Genomic DNA, 25595 nt, shown 5'->3' with positions numbered 1-25595 from the left:
TTACCTATATTTTATTTTGTCCTTAGTGAGGGCTGAGTTATGTCCGTGTGTCGCACCTGACAACAGGTCACGCTGAGGAGGACGACGACAGGTCACGCTGAGGAGGACGACAACAGGTCACGCTGAGGAGGACGACAACAGGTCACGCTGAGGAGGACGACAACAGGTCACGCTGAGGAGGACGACAACAGGTCACGCTGAGGAGGACGACAACAGGTCACGCTGAGGAGGACGACAACAGGTCACGCTGAGGAGGACGACAACAGGTCACGCTGAGGAGGACGACACCTGATTTAAGTCGGAGAGGACTACATTCGGATAATACCAGGGTGGTGTTCACCAGCGCGGTGTTCACCAGGGTGGTGTTCACCAGCGCGGTGTTCACCAGCGCGGTGTTCACCAGGGTGGTGTTCACCAGCGCGGTGTTCACCAGCGCGGTGTTCACCAGGGTGGTGTTCACCAGCGCGGTGTTCACCAGCGCGGTGTTCACCAGCGCGGTGTTCACCAGGGTGGTGTTCACCAGCGCGGTGTTCACCAGGGTGGTGTTCACCAGCGCGGTGTTCACCAGGGTGGTGTTCACCAGCGCGGTGTTCACCAGCGCGGTGTTCACCAGCACGGTGTTCACCAGCGCGGTGTTCACCAGGGTGGTGTTCACTAGCGCGGTGTTCACCAGGGTGGTGTTCACCAGCGCGGTGTTCACCAGGGTGGTGTTCACCAGCGCGGTGTTCACCAGGGTGGTGTTCACCAGCGCGGTGTTCACCAGGGTGGTGTTCACCAGCGCGGTGTTCACCAGCGCGGTGTTCACCAGCACGGTGTTCACCAGCGCGGTGTTCACCAGGGTGGTGTTCACCAGCGCGGTGTTCACCAGGGTGGTGTTCACCAGCGCGGTGTTCACCAGCGCGGTGTTCACCAGGGTGGTGTTCACCAGCGCGGTGTTCACCAGCGCGGTGTTCACCAGGGTGGTGTTCACCAGCGCGGTGTTCACCAGCGCGGTGTTCACCAGGGTGGTGTTCACCAGCGCGGTGTTCACCAGCGCGGTGTTCACCAGCGCGGTGTTCACCAGGGTGGTGTTCACCAGCGCGGTGTTCACCAGGGTGGTGTTCACCAGCGCGGTGTTCACCAGGGTGGTGTTCACCAGCGCGGTGTTCACCAGGGTGGTGTTCACCAGCGCGGTGTTCACCAGGGTGGTGTTCACCAGCGCGGTGTTCACCAGCGCGGTGTTCACCAGGGTGGTGTTCACCAGCGCGGTGTTCACCAGCGCGGTGTTCACCAGGGTGGTGTTCACCAGCGCGGTGTTCACCAGGGTGTTCACCAGGGTGGTGTTCACCAGCGCGGTGTTCACCAGGGTGGTGTTCACCAGCGCGGTGTTCACCAGGGTGTTCACCAGGGTGGTGTTCACCAGCGCGGTGTTCACCAGCGCGGTGTTCACCAGGGTGGTGTTCACCAGCGCGGTGTTCACCAGCGCGGTGTTCACCAGGGTGGTGTTCACCAGCGCGGTGTTCACCAGGGTGTTCACCAGGGTGGTGTTCACCAGCGCGGTGTTCACCAGCGCGGTGTTCACCAGGGTGGTGTTCACCAGCGCGGTGTTCACCAGCGCGGTGTTCACCAGGGTGGTGTTCACCAGCGCGGTGTTCACCAGCGCGGTGTTCACCAGGGTGGTGTTCACCAGCGCGGTGTTCACCAGCGCGGTGTTCACCAGGGTGGTGTTCACCAGCGCGGTGTTCACCAGCGCGGTGTTCACCAGGGTGGTGTTCACCAGCGCGGTGTTCACCAGCGCGGTGTTCACCAGGGTGGTGTTCACCAGCGCGGTGTTCACCAGCGCGGTGTTCACCAGGGTGGTGTTCACCAGCGCGGTGTTCACCAGCGCGGTGTTCACCAGGGTGGTGTTCACCAGCGCGCTGTACCGCTCAATAAGTTAGAACAACTTCCCGCCGAACTAATGACCTGGTTCAGTCCCTCACTAACAACACGACACAAGCAGTGTAAAACAAGCCAGTTATTGTGGCTCTCTGGAGGAGGGGGAGTGTGGGGGAGGGGGGTGTTGGTGAGAGAGAGGGAGGGGGTGTTGGTGAGAGAGAGGGAGAGGGGAGGGTGTGTTGGTGAGAGAGAGAGGGGAGGGGGTGTTGGTGAGAGAGAGGGAGGGGGAGGGGGGTGTTGGTGAGAGAGAGGGAGAGGGGAGGGTGTGTTGGTGAGAGAGAGAGGGGAGGGGGTGTTGGTGAGAGAGAGGGAGGGGGGAGGGTGTGTTGGTGAGAGAGAGAGGGGAGGGGGTGTTGGTGAGAGAGAGGGAGGGGGGAGGGGGTGTTGGTGAGAGAGAGGGAGAGGGGAGGGGGTGTTGGTGAGAGAGAGAGGGGAGGGGGTGTTGGTGAGAGAGAGGGAGGGGGGAGGGTGTGTTGGTGAGAGAGAGAGGGGAGGGGGTGTTGGTGAGAGAGAGGGAGGGGGGAGGGGGTGTTGGTGAGAAAGAGAGGGGAGGGGGTGTTGGTGAGAGAGAGGGAGGGGGAGGGGGGTGTTGGTGAGAGAGAGGGAGAGGGGAGGGTGTGTTGGTGAGAGAGAGAGGGGAGGGGGTGTTGGTGAGAGAGAGGGAGGGGGGAGGGTGTGTTGGTGAGAGAGAGAGGGGAGGGGGTGTTGGTGAGAGAGAGGGAGAGGGGAGGGGGTGTTGGGGGGGTCAGTGCCGCTCCAATTGTCATGTGAAGCGACCATGAGAATGAGGAGGGGGAATTGGGAGGGGGGGGGAGAGGAAGGGGGATGGGGGGCAGGGGGGGCGTGGGAAAACCAGCATCCCTGCCATACGCTTCCGGTTTGGCCGTGATTGTGGGGCGGGAGAAGAAAAAGAGACAGAGTATAGAGGCATGAGGGAGAAGAGAATGTTATCCTGTCGCCCTCTATCTTATACATGTGACTGTAGCAATGGTCATACATATGGCTACTAGGATTCAACACCAACAAGTGCAATGTAACAAGAATGGGATGAGGCGGAAGAAGGCCAAAAAGGTGACAGTTGTGAGAGCAGTGAAGAAAAAGATCTCTGGATGGAGCTGAGTCAAAGCTTAGCGCCAGGATGACAAGCCGCTGTAACACCAAGGCCACACACCTGCACACTTCCAGGTATACAAATGTGTTTGGGAACCGGTTAGGCATCATTCCAGGCACGGTAGACAGTCTTGGACCAGTCCTGTAGAGTACGCGGGTCCTGCATGGGACCCCTCGCCTTGCTAAATATGAGGAGAGAGATAAGGTGCAGGCGCACTTGGCACTGTGGCGGCCCTTGAACTAAGCTGCGTCGAGTCTCGGAACACAATCTGGCATCATTATTAAACAAGTCTAGTGGAGACATGATCACAACGTACAATATTTAAAGACGCACAGGTTACAAGGTAAACAGGTAAACAGTTACGTCAATCAGTTTCGATGAACAGGGAACAAAACTAGATGTAGCAAGTGGAAATTAGTCAGGCAAATGACTCTGTGGTGAACAAGTGGAAATAAACCAAAGGAAGTTGGGCAGGTAAATTCCAGCCACAGTTGTGATAACAGATATGTAAGAAAACATTAAAAGATCGGGAATGGTTGTTTCACAGCTAGGAGGCGGGGCTCATGAACTAGATCTTGTCATATTACAAACACAGGTAGATAAACACACACACACACTCGATACAAATGGCTACACAGGCTCCATATGTGTGACTGTGAGAGGTGCTGGTGGAAGAGACAGAGGTCCTGGTCATTCATAACCTCCAGCAAACAACACAAGACCCAGAAATGAATAAAGGGACAACAGCAAAGCATGTATAGATGAGCTGCAGAGTGCAGCAACAGCAGCAACAGCAGCAGCAGCGCGACTGGGAACCGAAACGTCCCCCCTCATGGTGGGGAAGAAACATGGGGAGTGAAATTAGTGGAAGTTATGGGAAGAAACTTCTTAACACAACATGTAAAGGCTGACAGAAGAGAGAGGACAGGGGATACACCAAGTGTACTGGACCTGATCTTGAGCCAAACTGGCCAACACTTGGACCACTACCTGCCACTGGGAGTCACTGACCATTGTGGCCTTATATACCACCTCATGATCGAACTTAACCCAGTGATCACAAGACTTGGAGTCAGGGGGAAGAAGATTAGACAATAGAAGAAGGGAATACATGGAAGTAAGAGAGTATCTGGGACATGTACAATGGCAAGAACTTTGAGGGAAGATAGCCAAGGAAATGACGGACAAAGTCAAAATGAGATACAAAGAGGCAAAAGAGAGATTCATACTAACAATAAGGAAAAACGTAGAAGAGAATATAATAGTCAAAAAATCAAAACCGAAAAACAGGAGGGAATGGAAGAAATACAGAAATTCAATGACAGAAGAAAACAGGAATAGATGCAACAGGACTGGGAATGAATATATAAATTTAAGACTATCAGAAACCATGAAAATTATATTGCTTTTAAGGCAAAGAAACAACCCAAGTTCCTACATGGTCATATTAGATGGGAAATGACAGTAAACAACCAAGTGACTAGATTAGGATAGTGTGAGGTGAATATTGAGGACATTTGCCAGGTGCTGAGTGATAGCTGTCGTGGAGTGTTGACAGGTGCTGAGTGACAGCTGTCGTGGAGTGTTGACAGGTGCTGAGTGACAGCTGTCGTGGAGTGTTGACAGGTGCTGAGTGACAGCTGTCGTGGAGTGTTGACAGGAGCGGAGCTGAGTGACAGCTGTCGTGGAGTGTTGACAGGTGCTGAGTGACAGCTGTCGTGGAGTGTTGACAGGTGCTGAGTGACAGCTGTCGTGGAGTGTTGACAGGAGCGGAGCTGAGTGACAGCTGTCGTGGAGTGTTGACAGGAGCGGAGCTGAGTGACAGCTGTCGTGGAGTGTTGACAGGTGCTGAATGACAGCTGTCGTGGAGTGTTGACAGGTGCTGAGTGACAGCTGTCGTGGAGTGTTGACAGGAGCTGAGTGACAGCTGTCGTGGAGTGTTGACAGGAGCTGAGTGACAGCTGTCGTGGAGTGTTGACAGGTGCTGAGTGACAGCTGTCGTGGAGTGTTGACAGGTGCTGAGTGACAGCTGTCGTGGAGTGTTGACAGGTGCTGAGTGACAGCTGTCGTGGAGTGTTGACAGGAGCTGAGTGACAGCTGTCGTGGAGTGTTGACAGGTACTGAGTGACAGCTGTCGTGGAGTGTTGACAGGTGCTGAGTGACAGCTGTCGTGGAGTGTTGACAGGAGCTGAGTGACAGCTGTCGTGGAGTGTTGACAGGTGCTGAGTGACAGCTGTCGTGGAGTGTTGACAGGAGCGGAGCTGAGTGACAGCTGTCGTGGGGTGTTGACAGGTGCTGAGTGACAGCTGTCGTGGAGTGTTGACAGGTGCTGAGTGACAGCTGTCGTGGAGTGTTGACAGGTGCTGAGTGACAGCTGTCGTGGAGTGTTGACAGGAGCTGAGTGACAGCTGTCGTAGAGTGTTGACAGGTGCTGAGTGACAGCTGTCGTGGAGTGTTGACAGGAGCGGAGCTGAGTGACAGCTGTCGTGGAGTGTTGACAGGTGCTGAGTGACAGCTGTCGTGGAGTGTTGACAGGTGCTGAGTGACAGCTGTCGTGGAGTGTTGACAGGAGCTGAGTGACAGCTGTCGTGGAGTGTTGACAGGAGCTGAGTGACAGCTGTCGTGGAGTGTTGACAGGTGCTGAGTGACAGCTGTCGTGGAGTGTTGACAGGTGCTGAGTGACAGCTGTCGTGGAGTGTTGACAGGTGCTGAGTGACAGCTGTCGTGGAGTGTTGACAGGAGCTGAGTGACAGCTGTCGTGGAGTGTTGACAGGTGCTGAGTGACAGCTGTCGTGGAGTGTTGACAGGTGCTGAGTGACAGCTGTCGTGGGGTGTTGACAGGAGCTGAGTGACAGCTGTCGTGGAGTGTTGACAGGTGCTGAGTGACAGCTGTCGTGGAGTGCTGACAGGTGCTGAGTGACAGCTGTCGTGGAGTGTTGACAGGTGCTGAGTGACAGCTGTCGTGGGGTGTTGACAGGTGCTGAGTGACAGCTGTCGTGGGGTGTTGACAGGTGCTGAGTGACAGCTGTCGTGGGGTGTTGCCAACTGATCCTGAACAACTGCCAGTGCTACAAGAGGAGGAAACCCGAGATGAGAGAGAGTTAAATATTGTGTTGACAACATAGGAAGCGCGGGACACGAGTAGCATCACTACAGAGAGAACCACAGGTACTGAACCAGACAAAGTATCACCATGGATGTTAAAAGAAGCAGCACAGGCCCTCAGTGTACCTCTAGCATTGATCTGTAATAACTCACTTATAAAAGGGGGAAACTGCCCACCTGCTGAAAAAGGTAAAATATGTTACCAATTTACCAGAAAGAGAAGGGGATATTAACTACGGCCCAATGTTACTAACAAGCATCCCCAGCAAAGAGGTTTAAATAACAATAAAGATTAAACTAGTTACACACTTAGAGAGAATTAGAGATGTAAACAAACATCAACATGGCTTTAGGGAAGGAATGTCGTGTCTGACTAACCAAGTGAAGGGTTATGATCAAGAGATTACTACAAGGGCAGGAGAGGACATTGTTACAGACTCACTTAGCCAGTATGTTGACCAGACCACACACTAGAAAGTGAAGGGACGACGACGTTTCGGTCCATCCTCAACCATTCTCAAGTCGATTGTGTCCAGGACGGACCGAAACGTCGTCGTCCCTTCACCTTCTAGTGTGTGGTCTGGTCAACATACTTCAGCCACGTTGTGACTCATCGCCTGTACTTGGCCAGTAATTCTGGTTCATTTCGTCTCTTTCTTCAGGGCCTTAGTGCCTCTTACCTCCAGAGGTCCAAGCCTAAGTCAGGGTCAAGTTATCAAGAACTGTGCAGGAACTGACGACCGAACAGGGAAGAGGTTAACACTAGACAAAACCTTCACTACATGGTCTTACATATTATGTACAGGGAATTATTTACAGGAAATATTGGTGTATATCTATACCCGGCAGACAGCACCCTACATGTAAGCTCAACAGCACCCTACGTGTCACCACCTTCACAGCACCCTACGTGTCGTCACCTTCACAGCACCCTACGTGTCACCACCTTCACAGCACCCTACGTGTCACCACCTTCACAGCACCCTACATGTCACCACCTTCACAGCACCCTACGTGTCACCACCTTCACAGCACCCTACGTGTCACCACCTTCACAGCACCCTACGTGTCACCACCTTCACAGCACCCTACGTGTCACCACCTTCACAGCACCCTACATGTCACCACCTTCACAGCACCCTACGTGTCACCACCTTCACAGCACCCTACGTGTCACCACCTTCACAGCACCCTACGTGTCACCACCTTCACAGCACCCTACGTGTCACCTCACACACGACACCACGATAACCTCTGCGACACTCTGTCGCTGTGTGTCCTGAAGCACAACACTCAGAGCTCCTCCACTGTGTATCCTTCCCCCCCCCCTAGATGCCCAGGCCCCATTTGCTCCCCAGGCACCCCCAGGCACCCCCCAGCCCCCATTCGCCCCCCCCCCAGACCCCCAGAGAAAAGGTGAACTCTGGCACCAGAATTTCCAATTAAGAAGTCTCAAGGTTTGGTACACCAATGATGATGGGGTATCAGAATTGGACAGGGAAATCATGCCTAACAAACCTTTTAGAATTCTATGATATAGTAACAAGGATAAGGCAGGACAGAGAAGGCTGGGCAGACTGCATGTTTCTAGACTGCGGAAAGGCCTTTGATACAGTACCGCACATGAGACTGCTATTTAAACTTGAGAGGCAGGCAGGAGTAAGCGGAAAGACCCTAGCATGGGTGAGGAACTACCTAACAGGAAGGAGCCAGAGAGTAATGGTAAGGGGCGAGAAGTCGGACTAGCGAACAATAACGAATGGAGTACCTCAGGAATCGGTGCTGGGACCAATTCTATTTCTTATTTACGTAAATGATATGTTTACAGGAGTGGAATCATACATGTCAATGTTCGCGGAAGACGCAAAAGTAATAAGAGTTGTGACAAATGAGGATTGTAGGATCCTCCAAGAGGACCTGAACAGGTTGCAGAGATGGTCCGAGAAATGGTTACTGGAATTCAACACGAGCAAATGTAAAGTTATGGAAATGGGATCAGGTGATAGGAGACCAAAAGGACAGTACACAATGAAGGGGAACTGCCTACCTGTGACGACGCGAGAAAGAGACCTGGGAGTGGACGTAACACCTAATCTATCTCCTGAAGCACATATAAATAGGATAAAGACAGCAGCGTACTCTACACTAGCAAAAGTTAGAACATCATTCAGAAACCTAAGTAAGGAGGCATTTAGGGCGCTTTACACTGCCTACGTGAGGCCAGTCTTAGAGTATGCTGCCTCATCATGGAGTCCCCATCTCAAGAAACACATAAGGTAACTTGAAAAGGTTCAGAAGTTTGCGAGGAGACCTGTCCCAGAGTTACGAGGGATGGGATATGAAGAGCGCCTGAAGGAACTGTGCCTTACGACACTAGAAAGAAGAAGGGAGAGGGGAGATATGAAAGGAACATATAAAATACTCAGGGGGATTGACAAAGTGGACATAGTCGAAATGTTCACACGGAATAGTAACAGAACGAGGGGACATGGATGGAAGCTGGAAACTCAGATGAGTCACAGAGATGTTAGGAAGTTTTCTTTTAGCGTGAGAGTAGTGGAAAAATGGAATGCACTTCAGGAACAGGTTGTGGAAGCAAATACTATTACTAATTTTACAACCAGGTATGATAGGGAAATGGGACAGGAGTCATTGCTGTAAACAACCGATGGCTGGAAAGGCGGGATCCAAGAGTCAATGCTCGATCCTGCAGACACAAATAGGTGAGTACACACACACACACACACACACACACACACACACACACACACACACACACACACACACACACACCTGTCCAACGCATGAGCCACCAAGCGACACCTGACTCGTGATATTCCCACGTGTGGGACCCAACCCATTCATAGTGAGTTAGGTGAGGGGGGCGGGGGGGGGGGGGTGCTTCCTGGCGGTGGTCACCTCCGTGTGCCAACAACAGCAGCACCAGCAGCAGCAGCAGCAGCAGCAGCACCAGCAGCAGCAGCACCAGCAGCAGCAGCAGCAGCAGCACCAGCAGCAGCAGCTACGGCAGGGGGTGTTTACGAAGGTCCGTCTCGTGCTTCGTGGGAAGGAGGCGAGTCCCTTCATGTTGTTAATAAATAATCAAATAAATGTAAGTGAAATTCCTGATCTCAGTTCCGGTAAAACTCATTTATTTCACTTAATGATTCAACTGCACAGTTACGTTTTAGAAGTTTAAAATCTAATTTTGTATATTAAATATTTGATATTGTTGTGTATCGCGTCTATGGTTAGTATATTTTTAATTATACATGATGCTTGATCATTTTCACATTGTCCTGCGATACTTTCACGCCCTCTCTGCTGTATATGTACCTGCGCAACTCATCACCTGTGGTGTTGTCAGTAATATATTACGGAATATTGTTATAATATTAGTATGTTAATACCTAAAATGCAGCAGATCTGAGAACAAAGAAAACGTTAACAAACCAGCACCCACACGACCCCGGGACCTGAACACGACGACCGCTCCCTCCCAGACAACACTGTATGCGTGATTTATCCCGGGCCGAAGGTAGCATTTAGTGTATAAACCCGAGAGTCCGGCCCTATCTCTCTGCTTTACGTCACTCAAACTTCCTCAAAAATGAAATATAAAATGGAGAGCGCGACGGCCGCGGTCGGAGCAGCGGCTGAAGTAGAGAGTGTGAGTGAGGGCGGCGATGCCTCGGGCGGGAAGAAGGTTTAGGGGGGACTTAATAGGAAGTGGGAGTAACTCTAGCCGATGTTTTGACGCTAATTACAGCGTTGGCATGAAGGTGGCAGCGTGCAAGCGCTCACCCCGGGGATATGGCCTGTCGACGCCGGCTGATCATTAGTGCTGATTACTACTGCCGATCCTGACGGCCAGGCACGATGTTCTGACGCCTCGTTGAGGTCCCTGACGCCCTCAAGACGTGGCCAGGAATGGCCCGCCTCTTCCGTGACGCCCAACGGGCTCGACCAACACCTTCACGGCATCTCTGTTGCCCGCGTGCAGGCGTCACCTGGGGACGCAGCCGCCGCTGATGGCCGCTCGTTAATGGTGACACAAGAGTACAATGACTTACAACGCTCTGCTAACGACCCGATGATGCTCGTTGATGGAAATTATATACATGCGATCATTCGTACACGGACATTCCTGCTGACCTCTGATGATTGTTGAAGACCTGATTAAACACTGTGACACTACCCTGAACACTGTCACACTACCCTGAACACTGTCACACTACCCTGAACACTGTCACACTACCCTGAACACTGTCACACTACCCTGAACACTGTCACACTACCCCTGAACACTGTCACACTACCCTGAACACTGTCACACTACCCTGAACACTGTCACACTACCCCTGAACACTGTCACACTACCCTGAACACTGTCACACTACCCTGAACACTGTCACACTACCCTGAACACTGTCACACTACCCTGAACACTGTCACACTACCCTGAACACTGTCACACTACCCTGAACACTGTCACACTACCCTGAACACTGTCACACTACCCTGAACACTGTCACACTACCCCTGAACACTGTCACACTACCCCTGAACACTGTCACACTACCCTGAACCCTGTCACACTACCCTGAACACTGTCACACTACCCTGAACACTGTCACACTACCCTGAACACTGTCACTCTACCCTGAACACTGTCACACTACCCCTGAACACTACCACACTACCCTGAACACTGTCACACTACCCTGAACACGGTCACACTACCCCTGAACACTGCCACAATACCCTGAACACTACCACACTACGCTGAACACTACCACACTACCCTGAACAATGTCACACTACCCTGAACACTGTCACACTACCCTACACTGTCACACTACCCTGAACACTGTCACACTACCCTGAACACTACCACACTACCCCTGAACACTGTCACACTACCCTGAACACTACCACACTACCCTGAACACTGTCACACTACCCTGAACACTGTCACACTACCCTGAACACTGTCACACTACCCCTGAACACTACCACACTACCCCTGAACACTGTCACACTACCCTGAACACTGTCACACTACCCTGAACACTGTCACACTACCCTGAACACTGTCACACTACCCCTGAACACTACCACACTACCCTGAACACTGTCACACTACCCTGAACACTGTCACACTACCCTGAACACTGTCACACTACCCTGAACACTGTCACACTACCCTGAACACTGTCACACTACCCCTGAACACTACCACACTACCCTGAACACTGTCACACTACCCCTGAACACTGTCACACTACCCTGAACACTGTCACACTACCCTGAACACTGTCACACTACTCTGAACACTGTCACACTACCCTGAACACTGTCACACTACCCTGAACACTGTCACACTACCCTGAACACTGTCACACTACCCTGAACACTGTCACACTACCCCTGAACACTACCACACTACCCTGAACACTGTCACACTACCCTGAACACTGTCACACTACCCTGAACACTACCACACTACCCTGAACACTGTCACACTACCCTGAACACTACCACACTACCCTGACCACTACCACACTACCCTGAACACTACCCAGCAGTAGGGTAGCAACCAGGTACCTAATTACGCTGGTGCCCAACTGTTTTGACCAGTTACGGGTTGGTACCATGTCAATCTTCCATGGCTAGGACTCGAACCTAGCCCATAGGTCCGCGGGGCTTCCTTATACCAACACCGTCACTTTTCCAGCGCTGAATAACTCCCGCTGTTCACTTGGAAGTCATTCAGCCACTTGAAATTCGCGTATAATGAAGATTAATTCGGGTTGGCAGGTAATCCGGAGATTACCCGTGAGCTGTGACGGGTCGAGGGCCCGCCCCGCCCTACACCGCCTAATTTGCTCCTGGCAGTAAGTCCTCGTCCGTCAGGGGCGCTGCGACACCTCTCCCAGCAGGACGCTGCCGCCCCTCCTCCTCTCTCTCCTCTTCCACTATCCTTTCCCAGACACCATGGACCGGTGAGCGATGGACTGGTGAGTGCCTGGACCGGTGAGTGTCTGGACCGGTGAGTGCCTGGACCGGTGAGTGCCTGGACCGGTGAGTGCCTGGACCGGTGAGTGCCTGGACCGGTGAGTGCCTGGACCGGTGAGTGTCTGGACTGGTGAGTGCCTGGACCGGTGAGTGCCTGGACCGGTGAGTGTCTGGACCGGTGAGTGCCTGGACTGGTGAGTGCCTGGACCGGTGAGTGCCTGGACCGGTGAGTGCCTGGACCGGTGAGTGTCTGGACCGGTGAGTGCCTGGACCGGTGAGTGCCTGGACCGGTGAGTGCCTGGACTGGTGAGTGCCTGGACCGGTGAGTGCCTGGACTGGTGAGTGCCTGGACCGGTGAGTGCCTGGACCGGTGAGTGCCTGGACCGGTGAGTGCCTGGACCGGTGAGCGCCTGGACCGGTGAGCGCCTGGACCGGTGAGCGCCTGGACCGGTGAGTGCCTGGACCGGTGAGCGCCAGGGGCCATGTGTTCAGTAGTCTACACTGGCAGACTCCGGGAGCATTATGAGGATATCTTCAAGAACACGAGAGGTAATAAAGTAATTACAAAGCTCCAGGTATATCATGCCAACTGGTCTGAATGGTCTAATAACTGGGCATTCAGTGATGTAGTGTGGGAGATCATGCCGCAGTTCCTGCTCACACAGTTTGCGCCTGGAGTGCTCAGGTTGGGAGATCCGTCACCGGTAGCCACCTGCCACAGGTAACGGTAGCCGCCTGCCACAGGTAACGGTAGCCACCTGCCACAGGTAACGGCAGCCACCTGCCACAGGTAACGGTAGCCACCTGCCACAGGTAACGGTAGCCACCTGCCACAGGTAACGGTAACCACCTGCCACAGGTAACGGTAACCACCTGTCACAGGTAACGGTAACCACCTGCCACAGGTAACGGTAGCCACCTGCCACAGGTAACGGTAGCCACCTGCCACAGGTAACGGTAGCCACCTGCCACAGGTAACGGTAGCCACCTGCCACAGGTAACGGTAGCCACCTGCCACAGGTAACGGTAGCCACCTGTCACAGGTAACGGTAGCCACCTGCCACAGGTAACGGTAGCCACCTGCCACAGGTAACGGTAACCCAACCTGATCCTGGCAACCACTGTGTCGCAAAGTCTGGTCGACATTTTGTGCTGCCATAGATATAGGTTTGAGATCTGAACAAATCACAGCTTTTTATACTAGTACTTTCAGGTCGTTGGGAGTCAGTAAGTTCTCTCCTATCAGACCTGAATGTTTGGACCAATACAGTTTTGACAGCAGAGATGGGGATACCTAGATCTAATTCAACTTCATCTCTGTTACACGCTAATTTGGCTGCAATGTCTGTCTCATTGTGATGGGTTATATTTATGTGTGAAGGTATCCATACAAAGGAGATTCGAGACCCTTTACTCTGTGCATCAATTAGGTCATTTATAATTGGGAGTATGAGGTTCTTGCTGTCGATCTTCCAAGAGAAGTTTTCGATTGCTTGAAGAGCAGACTTTGAATCACAAAATATTATTCCTCCTCCAATGTTTGTTAATGTTGTAGCTAGTTGTAATGCTGCTAGTTCTGCTTGTGTGGAGGTCAGCCAGTTGTTTAACCTGACACTGACAGTCTTTGTGCAAATATTATTTCTATAAAACCTACATGTCGCTGCAGTCCGTCCAGTAGAGGATTGGACTGAGCCGTCGGTGTAGACACAGTGCTCGTGAGATCTTAAACTCTCGATGGAGGAGGCAATTGTTTCAAGAGTGACAGCTTTGAGAAGAGCAAGATTCTCATTACCTTTCTTGGTGACGGATGTGTATGATACTTGAATGGTAGGGTACAGATAAAGAGGAATATCAGAGACAGGTAGATTGCACTTAAAAGGAATGTTAAGTTTAATGAGATTGTAAGCATTGCTGCTCAGCCAATCATAAAATAAAAGGAGTGAGTTGGTATGTCGGCACCAGTCAATAGGGTGTTAACAGCACTAAATAATTTGTCTCTGATCAATGCAGGAGATGTAGGGTCTCTCATGACTTTAAGGCAAAAGGTGGTGTTAACTTGCATTATTCTCTCTAGTATGGTTGGAAGCTTCAGTTCTTCCCTCATGTTGATGATTCTTGTGCATCTTGGGGCACCAAGAATTATCCTCATGGCCTCATTCTGTACTACTTCAAGTTTGTCCAACACAGAGGAGGGGAAATTAATTAAGTGCAGAGCATTATCATCAACGAGAGACCTAACAAACATCATATAGAATAGTCTAGCATATTTAATATTGATACCAATATTCTTACCAGTAAGTGTTCTCAATGGTTTTAATCTTTCTTTTAACCTACGGTGTAGATCATTAACAATGTCACTGTTAATACCAACTCCAAGGTATTTGTGCTGCCTACACGTTTCAATGTTCTGGTTGTTGACCTTGAAAGTTATAGGGACATGAGTGTTCTCTTGGGGATGGAGAATTCTGGATTTAGTTATAGAGATAACAAGACCACATTCAATGCTTTTAGCAGCGAGTGAATCAAGTAGAGCTTGCAGTCTAGTTTGGGTATTTGCAACAATGCATATATCATCGGCATAACAGATAACGGCTTCGTCAGGTAGTGTGGGAATATCAATTGTTAATTTGTGCATCAGAACATTGAACAGTGTGGGACTTAGCACTCCACCCTGGGGTGTACCCAACTCAAAGGTGCACAATGGTTACTCCTGACCCCCGTGATCAGGACTGAGGCGGCAGGGACGTTGGTTACTCGCCAACCGTGTGCCTGGAGACCACAAGTAACTCCAAGTGCACTTTACTGACACTTTAAAGTCCTTAAACTTTACACTTACAGTGTGCTCTTGTCTTCCTTGTCTCCGAGACTTTCCTCTTGGAGGAAAGTTTCTCGTTTACTCCAAGATGACTGTCCAAGTGTGGGTGTCTGGACCACCCTGACGCTCTGCTTGTCTGCTCCTGCAGCCCCGCTTGTCTGCTGCTACACCACTCTTACTCCTGTCTGCTGCTACACCACTCTTACTCTTGTCTGCTGCTACACCACTCTTACTCTTGTCTGCTGCTACACCACTCTTACTCCTGTCTGCTGCTACACCACTCTTACTCTTGTCTGCTGCTACACCACTCTTACTCTTGTCTGCTGCTACAGCCCCGCTTGTCTGCTGCTACACTACTCTTACTCCTGTCTGCTGCTACACCACTCTTACTCTTGTCTGCTGCTACACCACTCTTACTCTTGTCTGCTGCTACACCACTCTTACTCTTGTCTGCTGCTACACCACTCTTACTCCTGTCTGCTGCTACACCACTCTTACTCTTGTCTGCTGCTACAGCCCCGCTTGTCTGCTGCTACACCACTCTTACTCTTGTCTGCTGCTACACCACTCTTACTCTTGTCTGCTGCTACACCACTCTTACTCTTGTCTGCTGCTACACCACTCTTACTCTTGTCTGCTGCTACACTACTCTTACTCCTGTCTGCTGCTACACCACTCTTACTCTTGTTTGCTGCTACACCACTCTTACTCCTGTCTGCTGCTACACCACTCTTACTCCTGTCTGCTGCTACACCACTCTTACTCCTGTCTGCTGCTACTCCACTCTTACTCCTGTCTGCTGCTACACCACTCTTACTCCTGTCTGCTGCTACACCACTCTTACTCCTGTCTGCTGCTACACCACTCTTACTCTTGTCTGCTGCTACACCACTCTTACTCCTGTCTGCTGCTACACCACTCTTACTCCTGTCTGCTGCTACTCCACTCTTACTCCTGTCTGCTGCTACACCACTCTTACTCCTGTCTGCTGCTACACCACTCTTACTCCTGTCTGCTGCTACACCACTCTTACTCCTGTCTGCTGCTACACCACTCTTACTCTTGTCTGCTGCTACACCACTCTTACTCCTGTCTGCTGCTACACCACTCTTACTCCTGTCTGCTGCTACTCCACTCTTATTCGTACCACTGTTACACAACCATCTCTCTCTCTCTCTCTCCCTCTCCCTCTTGTGTATGCAAGATGAGATATTGTGCTGTTGCTCCATGATTGCATTTGTGTATAGATAACTAGGGCAATAAGGTGGTTCTTGGCGGGGTTTACGAGTCCTTAATGTGACAGGTAATATTGGCCAAGACACCTCGGCTCACATCACATCAACTCTACATTTTATTCTCATTAAATATACACTGATTGGAATCTCGTATCAACAGACCAATGAAAATAAATGACAGACAGATTATAAAATTTTTAAATAGATTTTTTTGGCTGGTTGCCAAGGAAGTTATAATGTGTTATGAAATATATGTATTACTTATCTGTATATGTTATGTAATATATGTATATATGTAATATATTATAGATGGCAAGGTTTTTTAATTTAGGTTGTCTTCAAAATATATGACGTAGGGTAATTTGATGGTATCTCAAGGAATTAATGAGTTAAGTGGAATATATAATATGTTTCCTTTCATCTATTGTTCTACATGTTCCCGCCATGTTTTGTGGTCTGGTTGTTCCTTTGAGCATCGTGTTGATGTGTGATTATGTCAGTGTGTACACTGTGACTACTCGCGTGAGCAGCGTATTCAAGCAGCACACACACACATACACACACACACACACACACACACACACACACACACACACACACACACACACACACACACACACACACACTAGTGTATAGCGTGTGTGTACTCACAATTAGGTGAGTACACACACTCTCTCATACACACACACACTCTCATACACACACACACACACACACACACACACACACACACACACACACACACTAGTGTATAGAGTGTGTGTACTCACAATTAGGTGAGTACACACACTCTCTCATACACACACACACTCTCATACACACACACACACACACACACACACACACACACACACACACACACACACACACACACACACACACAGGAAACAAAGGGCTGACGTACCGAAAGGGAAATTATGAGGAGATGAGAAGTTTCCTAAGGTATATACCATGGGCCACAGTATTCATACCATGGGCCACAGTATTCATACCATGGGCCACAGTATTCATACCATGGGCCACAGTATTCATACCATGGGCCACAGTATTCATACCATGGGCCACAGTATTCATACCATGGGCCACAGTATTCATACCATGGGCCACAGTATTCATACCATGGGCCACAGTATTCATACCATGGGCCACAGTATTCATACCATGGGCCACAGTATTCATACCATGGGCCACAGTATTCATACCATGGGCCACAGTATTCATACCATGGGCCACAGTATTCATACCATGGGCCACAGTATTCATACCATGGGCCACAGTATTCATACCATGGGCCACAGTATTCATACCATGGGCCACAGTATTCATACCATGGGCCACAGTATTCATACCATGGGCCACAGTATTCATACCATGGGCCACAGTATTCAGAGCTAAATCGGTACAAGATATGATGGACTATGTCACCCAAAAGTGTCAGGAGGCTGTAAGCAGGTTTGTCCCGGCCCAAAAGGAAAAATCCGAGAAGCAAAAGAAGAATCTACGGTATAATAGGGCATGTATGGAAGCAAAGGTACTGAACAAAAGGGCATGGAGGAACTTCCTGAATAACAGAATACCAGAAAGCAGAGAGAGAGAGATATACCAGAGAACCAAGAATGAGTATGTTAGTGTGAGAAGAGCAGCTGAGAAAAAGTATGAAAATGATATAGCTAATAAAGCCAAGACCGAACCAAAGCTACTCCACAGTCACATCAGGAGGAAAACAACAGTGAAGGAACAGGTGATGAAACTTAGGATGGGTGAGGACAGGTACACAGAGAATGACAAAGAGGTGTGTGAAGAACTCAACAAGAGGTTCCTGGAGGTCTTCACAATAGAACAAGGTGAGGTCACTGTGCTAGGAGAAAGGGAGGTAAACCAGGCGGCCTTGGAAGAGTTCGAAATTACGAGAGAGGAGGTCAAGAGACACCTGCTGGATCTGGATGTTAGAAAGGCTGTTGGTCCAGACGGGATCTCGCCATGGGTATTGAAAGAGTGTGCAGAGGCACTTTGGTTACCAGTCTCCATAGTGTATAGTAGGTCACTGGAAACGGGAGACCTACCAGAAATATGGAAAACGGCTAATGTAGTCCCAATATACAAAAAGGGTGACAGACAAAAGGCACTGAACTACAGGCCAGTGTCCTTAACTTGTATACCATGCAAGGTGATGGAGAAGATTGTGAGAAAAAACCTAGTAACACATCTGGAGAGAAGAGACTTCGTGACAACCCATCAACATTGGTTCAGGGAGGGTAAATCTTGCCTTACAGGCTTGATAAAATTCTACGATCAGGTGACAACGATTAAGCAAGAAAGAGAAGGCTGGGCGGACTGCATTTTCTTGGATTGTTGGAAAGCCTTTGACACAGTACCCCATAAAAGGTTGATGCATAAGCTGGAGAAACAGGCAGGAGTAACTGGTAAGGTGCTCCAGTGGATAAGGGAGTACCTAAGCAATAGGAAGCAGAGAGTTACAGTGAGGGGTGAGACCTCAGAATGGCGTGAAGTCACCAATGGAGTCCCACAGGGCTCTGTACTCGGACCTATCCTGTTTCTGATATATGTAAATGATCTCCCGGAGGGTATAGACTCATTCCCCTCAATGTTTGCTGACGACGCCAAAATTATGAGAAGGATTAAGACAGAGGAGGACAGCTTGAGACTTCAAGAAGACCTAGACAAGCTGCAGGAATGGTCGAACAAGTGGTTGTTAGAGTTTAACCCAACCAAATGTAATGTAATGAAGATAGGTGTAGGGAGCAGGCGGCCAGTTACATGGTATCATTTGGGAGATGAAACTCTTCAAGAATCACAGAGAGAGAAAGACCTGGGGGTTGATATCACGCCAGACCTGTCCCCTGAAGCCCATATCAAGAGGATAACATCAGCAGCATATGCCAGGCTGGCCAATATAAGAACGGCCTTTTGAAACTTGTGTAAGGAATCTTTCAGAACATTATATACCACATATGTCAAACCAATCCTGGAGTATGCGGCTCCAGCATGAAGTCCATATCTAGTCAAGCATAAGACTAAACTGGAAAAGGTTCAAAGGTTTGCCACCAGACTAGTACCCGAGCTGAGAGGTATGAGCTACGAGGAGAGACTACGGGAATTAAACCTCACGTCGCTGGAAGACAGAAGAGTTAGGGGGGGGATATGACCACCACATACAAGATTCTCAGAGGAATTGGTAAGGTAGATAAAGGCAGTTTATTTACCACAAGGGGGACGCAGGTGGAAACTGAGTGCCCAAATGAGCCACAGAGACGTAAAAAAGAACTTTTTCAGTCTCAGAGTGCTCAGTAAATGGAATGCATTAGGAGGTGATGTGGAGGAGGCTGACTCCACACACAGTTTCAAGTGTAGATATGACAGAGCCCAATAGGCCCAGGAACCTGTATACCTGTTGATTGACAGTTGAGAGGCGGGGCCAAAGAGCCAGAGCTCAACCCCCGCAAGCACAACTAGGTGAGTACCCTCAAACAAAATATATCTATATCAGATGATTAATGATTTTGCCAATTACCTCCACTGATTGTACAGGAAAAAAGTATTAGTAGTTAGAAGGTAGAGAGGCGGTCCCCCGCGGGGGGCGGGTCCCAGCCCCGCGGGGGACCACTCTGTAAACAATTATATGAGAGGGGGGAGTGTGCCCCCCCTCTCACCCCCCCCCCACCCCCCCTCACCCCCCTCACCCCCCTCACCCCCTACACAACGCCCCCATCATGATAACACATGTTATTGCCTCTCTTATTACTGGCTGGGTCTCTGTTGCTGCTACTGTTGCCTCTCTTATTACTGGCTGGGTCTCTGTTGCTGCTCCTGTTGCTGCTACTGTTGCCTCTCTTATTACTGGCTGGGTCTCTGTTGCTGCTACTGTTGCCTCTCTTATTACTGGCTGGGTCTCTGTTGCTGCTACTGTTGCCTCTCTTATTACTGGCTGGGTCTCTGTTGCTGCTACTGTTGCCTCTCTTATTACTGGCTGGGTCTCTGTTGCTGCTACTGTTGCCTCTCTTATTACTGGCTGGGTCTCTGTTGCTGCTCCTGTTGCTGCTACTGTTGCCTCTCTTATTACTGGCTGGGTCTCTGTTGCTGCTACTGTTGCCTCTCTTATTACTGGCTGGGTCTCTGTTGCTGCTACTGTTGCCTCTCTTATTACTGGCTGGGTCTCTGTTGCTGCTACTGTTGCCTCTCTTATTACTGGCTGGGTCTCTGTTGCTGCTACTGTTGCCTCTCTTATTACTGGCTGGGTCTCTGTTGCTGCTACTGTTGCCTCTCTTATTACTGGCTGGGTCTCTGTTGCTGCTACTGTTGCCTCTCTTATTACTGGCTGGGTCTCTGTTGCTGCTACTGTTGCCTCTCTTATTACTGGCTGGGTCTCTGTTGCTGCTACTGTTGCCTCTCTTATTACTGGCTGGGTCTCTGTTGCTGCTACTGTTGCTGCTACTGTTGCCTCTCTTATTACTGGCTGGGTCTCTGTTGCTGCTCCTGTTGCTGCTACTGTTGCCTCTCTTATTACTGGCTGGGTCTCTGTTGCTGCTACTGTTGCTGCTACTGTTGCCTCTCTTATTACTGGCTGGGTCTCTGTTGCTGCTCCTGTTGCTGCCACTGTTGCCTCTCTTATTACTGGCTGGGTCTCTGTTGCTGCTACTGTTGCTGCTACTGTTGCCTCTCTTATTACTGGCTGGGTCTCTGTTGCTGCTACTGTTGCTCGCGGGATGAAGGGCTTCACGCTCTCGGTTCCTCCTCCAGGAAGTCATATAAAATATCACCATTCTTCAAAGATATCAAGAATTTAGTCTCTAGAGACTAAATTCTTTAGGAAATTCTTTAAGTACTTTCGTGTTAATTAATACACCTTCATAAGGAAGAATATTAGAAGTGCAAGAATGCCTTGGGTTCCTGTACTTAAGATCAAGAATGTCTTGGGTTCCTGTACTTAAGATCAAGAATGCCTTGGGTTCCTGTACTTAAGATCAAGAATGTCTTGGGGTCCTGTACTTAAGATCAAGAATGTCTTGGGTTCCTGTACTTAAGAACTAGAGGACACTCCAAACGTGATCGTTTGGAGTGGGTTCGATCCCAGGCGCCGGCGAGAAACAATGGACAGAGTTTCTTTCACCCTATGCCCCTGTTACCTAGCAGTAAATAGGTACCTGGGTGTTAGTCAGCTGTCACGGGCTGCTTCCTGGGGGGTGGAGGCCTGGTCGAGGACCGGGCCGCGGGGACACTAAAGCCCCGAAATCATCTCAAGATAACCTCAAGAAGATGGTCTGAATACTCCCAAGCAGCGCCTTACACCACTACACCACGACATGCTCAAAAGAATTGCATCCTGGAATTCAACTGAATCCTCTAGGGTTCCTGAGGCTTCCCCTGAAGCCAAACTAGGGTTTCATACAGTGCTCCCCATGGCACTCTGGCTTGAAGTTCAGGAATAAGAACATAAGAACAAAGGCAACTGCAGAAGGCCTATTGGCCCATACGAGGCAGCTCCTATTTATAACCACCCAATCCCACTCATATACATGTCCAACCCGCGCTTGAAACAATCGAGGGACCCCACCTCCACCACGTTACGCGGTAATTGGTTCCACAAATCAACAACCCTGTTACTGAACCAGTATTTACCCAAGTCTTTCCTAATGCTACCTCCTTCAGTTGAATTCCAGGTTGCAATGCTTCTGACCATGTCTTGGTGTAGTGGTCTAAGGCGCTGCTTGGGAGTACCCAGAACACGGGTTCGAATCGTCATGATAACACCAAGTGAGTTTCTCAGTAATAATATACTTATTGGATAACTCTGTATTAATGATCTTACTCTGTATTAAAGCAAGATCACTACTTTAATACAGTATTAAAGCAGATGCAATAATGATTCTGTTGAAAATGTTTTAACAACTAATTATTGAAGATCTCTCCCAATAAATTTGTTGTCAATTTTCTGATAAATGAATAAATTGAGCCTTAGATAATTGGGCATTTTTTATAGTGTCGTGAAATTCGAAATTTCAAATCTTAGGCTGTTTGGAAATATATAGAATACGTAATACAATCTTAACGTTCATGTGTTTGTGTAACTGACGCAGTTATCACCACGACGGCTGCTGCTAACTAACAATGTGGGAACTGTATTGTCATCGTCAAGCAACACGCGTATATCAAACCGGTTGAAAACCTGGGTCCAGATTCACGAAGCAGTTACGCAAGCACTTACGAACGTGTACATCTTTCCTCAATCTTTGACGGCTTTGGTTACATTTATTAAACAGTTTACAAGCATGAAAACTTGCCAATCAACTGTTGTTATTGTTATAAACAGCCTCCTGGTGCTTCGGAGCTCATTAACTGTCTAATAATTGTAAGCAAAGCCGCCAAAGATTGAGGAAAGATGTACAGGTTCGTAAGTGCTTGCGTAAGTGCTTTCGTGAATAACCCAGTCTGGCCGGGAGTGGAGACGGCTCTCTGAGAGCCCGCCACCCTCGCCTGAACGCTGGCACGGACATTAAACAATGTTCTGGTGATAAAGGCGAAGGCACTGAACAAATCCACAAGGGCCGTGACGAGGATTTGAACCTACGTCCGAGAGCATCCCAGACACTGCCTTAATCGACTGCGCTACGACATGGAAAAAGAATTGCAGCCAGAAGTCCTACTGCCCTTACTTGGACCCTGCAGCCTCTCCGAGACTCTGGATTTGTCCATTTGAGGCATCAGGCTATTGTGATTTCTGTGTGAAATAAAGACATTATTATGTGGTCAACACGACTGATCCTTTGCTCGCGTGAAGAATATTTTGTGTGGCACACAGCTGTTGTACATGAACACTGATGTGTACACTTCACTGTGTATACACTAACACTCTACTTTAGTCCAGGACCTTGTACAGGCCCGTAGTGTACTTGTTGGTGGTCAGTAAGGTGTTGTGGTGGCCTTAATAACCCTCCAGAGGTTGATAGGCCTCGATAATCCTCCATGTGTGTGTACAGTGTGTGTACAGTGTACAGTGTGTGTACAGTGTACAGTGTGTGTACAGCGTGTGTACAGTGCGAGTACAGCGAGTGTACGGTGTGTGTACAGTGTGTGTACAGCGTGTGTACAGTGCGAGTACAAGAAGATGGGAAGTATAGTTAAGTCTCCCCTCACACCCTTGACGCGCCATTACCACAGAAAACATTAACATACATGACTGACTGACACTGCGAGCGAGGCTGTACTTAAAGGAATTATTGTTTGGTTTTGAGATTCATATTGACAGAATTTGATTAAAAGTTGCCTATTTGGGGAAGTAAATTACAGGTTTATGTATATTTATAGAGATAGAGTTTTGGCATAAGGTTGGCAATATGAATCTTAAGGCGGGGAGAAAGATCTTGACCGATAAGGTTGACTGGGAATCACGCCTCCTGCTGAAGGGTTAGACATGTCCATCTTCCCCTGAGAGGTAAATACACACACGCACGCCGCTCCGAGTCTCTTTAAGATGAGCCGATGTCTTCCCAGACCCGTGATCAGATAGTTCCCCGATGGTCTATAATTGCCGAGATCACCTGCCTAGATACCATCTTGGTCCACTTGTAACAGATGGTAAAATTATAGAGGAAGGATACGAGACAACAAACAATGATTACAAGACCACTACTTAAGCTGGACCAGGCATGACTAAGTTGACTACTTAAGCTGGACCAGGCATGACTAAGTTGACTACTTAAGCTGGACCAGGCATGACTAAGTTGACTACTTAAGCTGGGCCAGGCATGACTAAGTTGACTACTTAAGCTGGACCAGGCATGACTAAGTTGACTACTTAAGCTGGACCAGGCATGACTAAGGTGACTACTTAAGCTGGGCCAGGCATGACTAAGTTGACTACTTAAGCTGGACCAGGCATGACTAAGTTGACTACTTAAGCTGGACCAGGCATGACTAAGGTGACTACTTAAGCTGGACCAGGCATGACCCAGGATGTAAGTATTTTCCTAATGCCTCAACCAGCCTTAACCGGTCGGCCGAGCGGACAGCACGCTGGACTTGTGATCCTGTGGTCCCGGGTTCGATCCCAGGCGCCGGCGAGAAACAATGGGCAAAGTTTCACCCTATGCCCCTGTTACCTAGCAGTGAAATAGGTACCTGGGTGTTAGTCAGCTGTCACGGGCTGCTTCCTGGGGGTGGAGGCCTGGTCGAGGACCGGGCCGCGGGGACACTAAAGCCCCGAAATCATCTCAAGATAACCTCAAGAAGATAACGCAAATATTAAGTTTGTTTACTTTCGTGTGTAAAGCCAAGTTTTCAGGAATTATTATTTTATGTTCATTAATTATAAGTAAAGAATTTAATTACTTATGTTTACACCTGCAACTTGCGCACCGCAAAGGACTTTAGCAGTTTTTATTTGTTTACCTTTAGGTTTTTAATGTGTTCAGCAAACAACAGTGGCCGGGCAGTTACTGCGCTGCCGACAACACCTCACGATATCAGTCTATGAAAGTCACCTCCAGACTGAGCAGTTACTCCTGTTACAATGTTAGAGACCCCGAGTGACCGTACAATGTTGTTGTGGAATACTGGCGTACAACTGCTACAGTAATGCCACTCCTGCCTCGGGCTGTCTCCTTCCTGTCCTGCTCCCAACACAACTCCTCAACACAACTCTGGTGTATTGCTGCATTGTTAATGTTGACCAGACCACACACTAGAAGGTGAAGGGACGACGACGTTTCGGTCAGTCCTGGACCATTCTCAAGTCGATGTGAGTCCATTCTCCATTCTCACAATCGACTTGAGAATGGTCCAGGACGGACCGAAACGTCGTCGTCCCTTCACCTTCTAGTGTGTGGTCTGGTCAACATACTTTAGCCACGTTATTGTGACTCATCGCCTGTATTGTTAAGTTATTGTGCAACACCTGTGTGTAGAGATCAGTCACGTGGTCCTCACGTGAGGGAACCAGTACTCAGTACAAGTACTCAGTACAAGTACTCAGTACAAGTACTCAGTACTGGTTCTATCACCAGGGGAGTGCACAGTCCGCTCCAAACTCTGTCGCTTCATCTTCCCACAATCTTACCTTCCTGGAACATTTTGTTTACCGTTGAATTTTCAGAAGCAAACTGAACATTTTCTTCAAGTATCGGCATATTGATCCCAGATAATTGTGTTGTCCGGTTGCTGCAATTATGGAGACCATAGCTTGCAAGTGCACACCAGCCAAGCCTGTCTGCTGTTATCAACATACCTGCAAAGTTGATTGTTCGCCGATATTCCAACAATAGTTTACTTGTTTACGAAGAAGAGTGTGAGTGAGTTCTCAGCACCAAAGCTGGAGCAATCTGAGACAATGCAGTTGACGATTACACTTCCTGAACTGCTTGTTTGGCGGGTGTTTCAT

General features: G+C 49.4%; 1 protein-coding gene across 1 annotated transcript; it reads right to left on the bottom strand.

Moving 5' to 3' along the window:
* Positions 1-217: 217 nt before the first annotated feature.
* On the bottom strand, positions 218-20982 carry LOC138365967 (serine-rich adhesin for platelets-like). The gene is made up of 2 exons (XM_069326682.1): positions 19919-20982; positions 218-1898 (listed from the first exon to the last, which is right to left on the bottom strand). The coding sequence occupies exons 1-2, from the start codon at positions 20980-20982 to the stop codon at positions 218-220; spliced, it is 2745 nt and encodes a 914-aa protein (XP_069182783.1).
* Between the last annotated feature and the right edge of the window lie 4613 nt (positions 20983-25595).

Source organism: Procambarus clarkii, chromosome 18 (genome assembly GCF_040958095.1).
Source record: "Procambarus clarkii isolate CNS0578487 chromosome 18, FALCON_Pclarkii_2.0, whole genome shotgun sequence".
Taxonomy (NCBI): domain Eukaryota; kingdom Metazoa; phylum Arthropoda; class Malacostraca; order Decapoda; family Cambaridae; genus Procambarus; species Procambarus clarkii.
The sequence above is the reverse complement of the archived record's forward strand: the minus strand, read 5'-3'. Positions and strand labels throughout refer to the sequence as shown.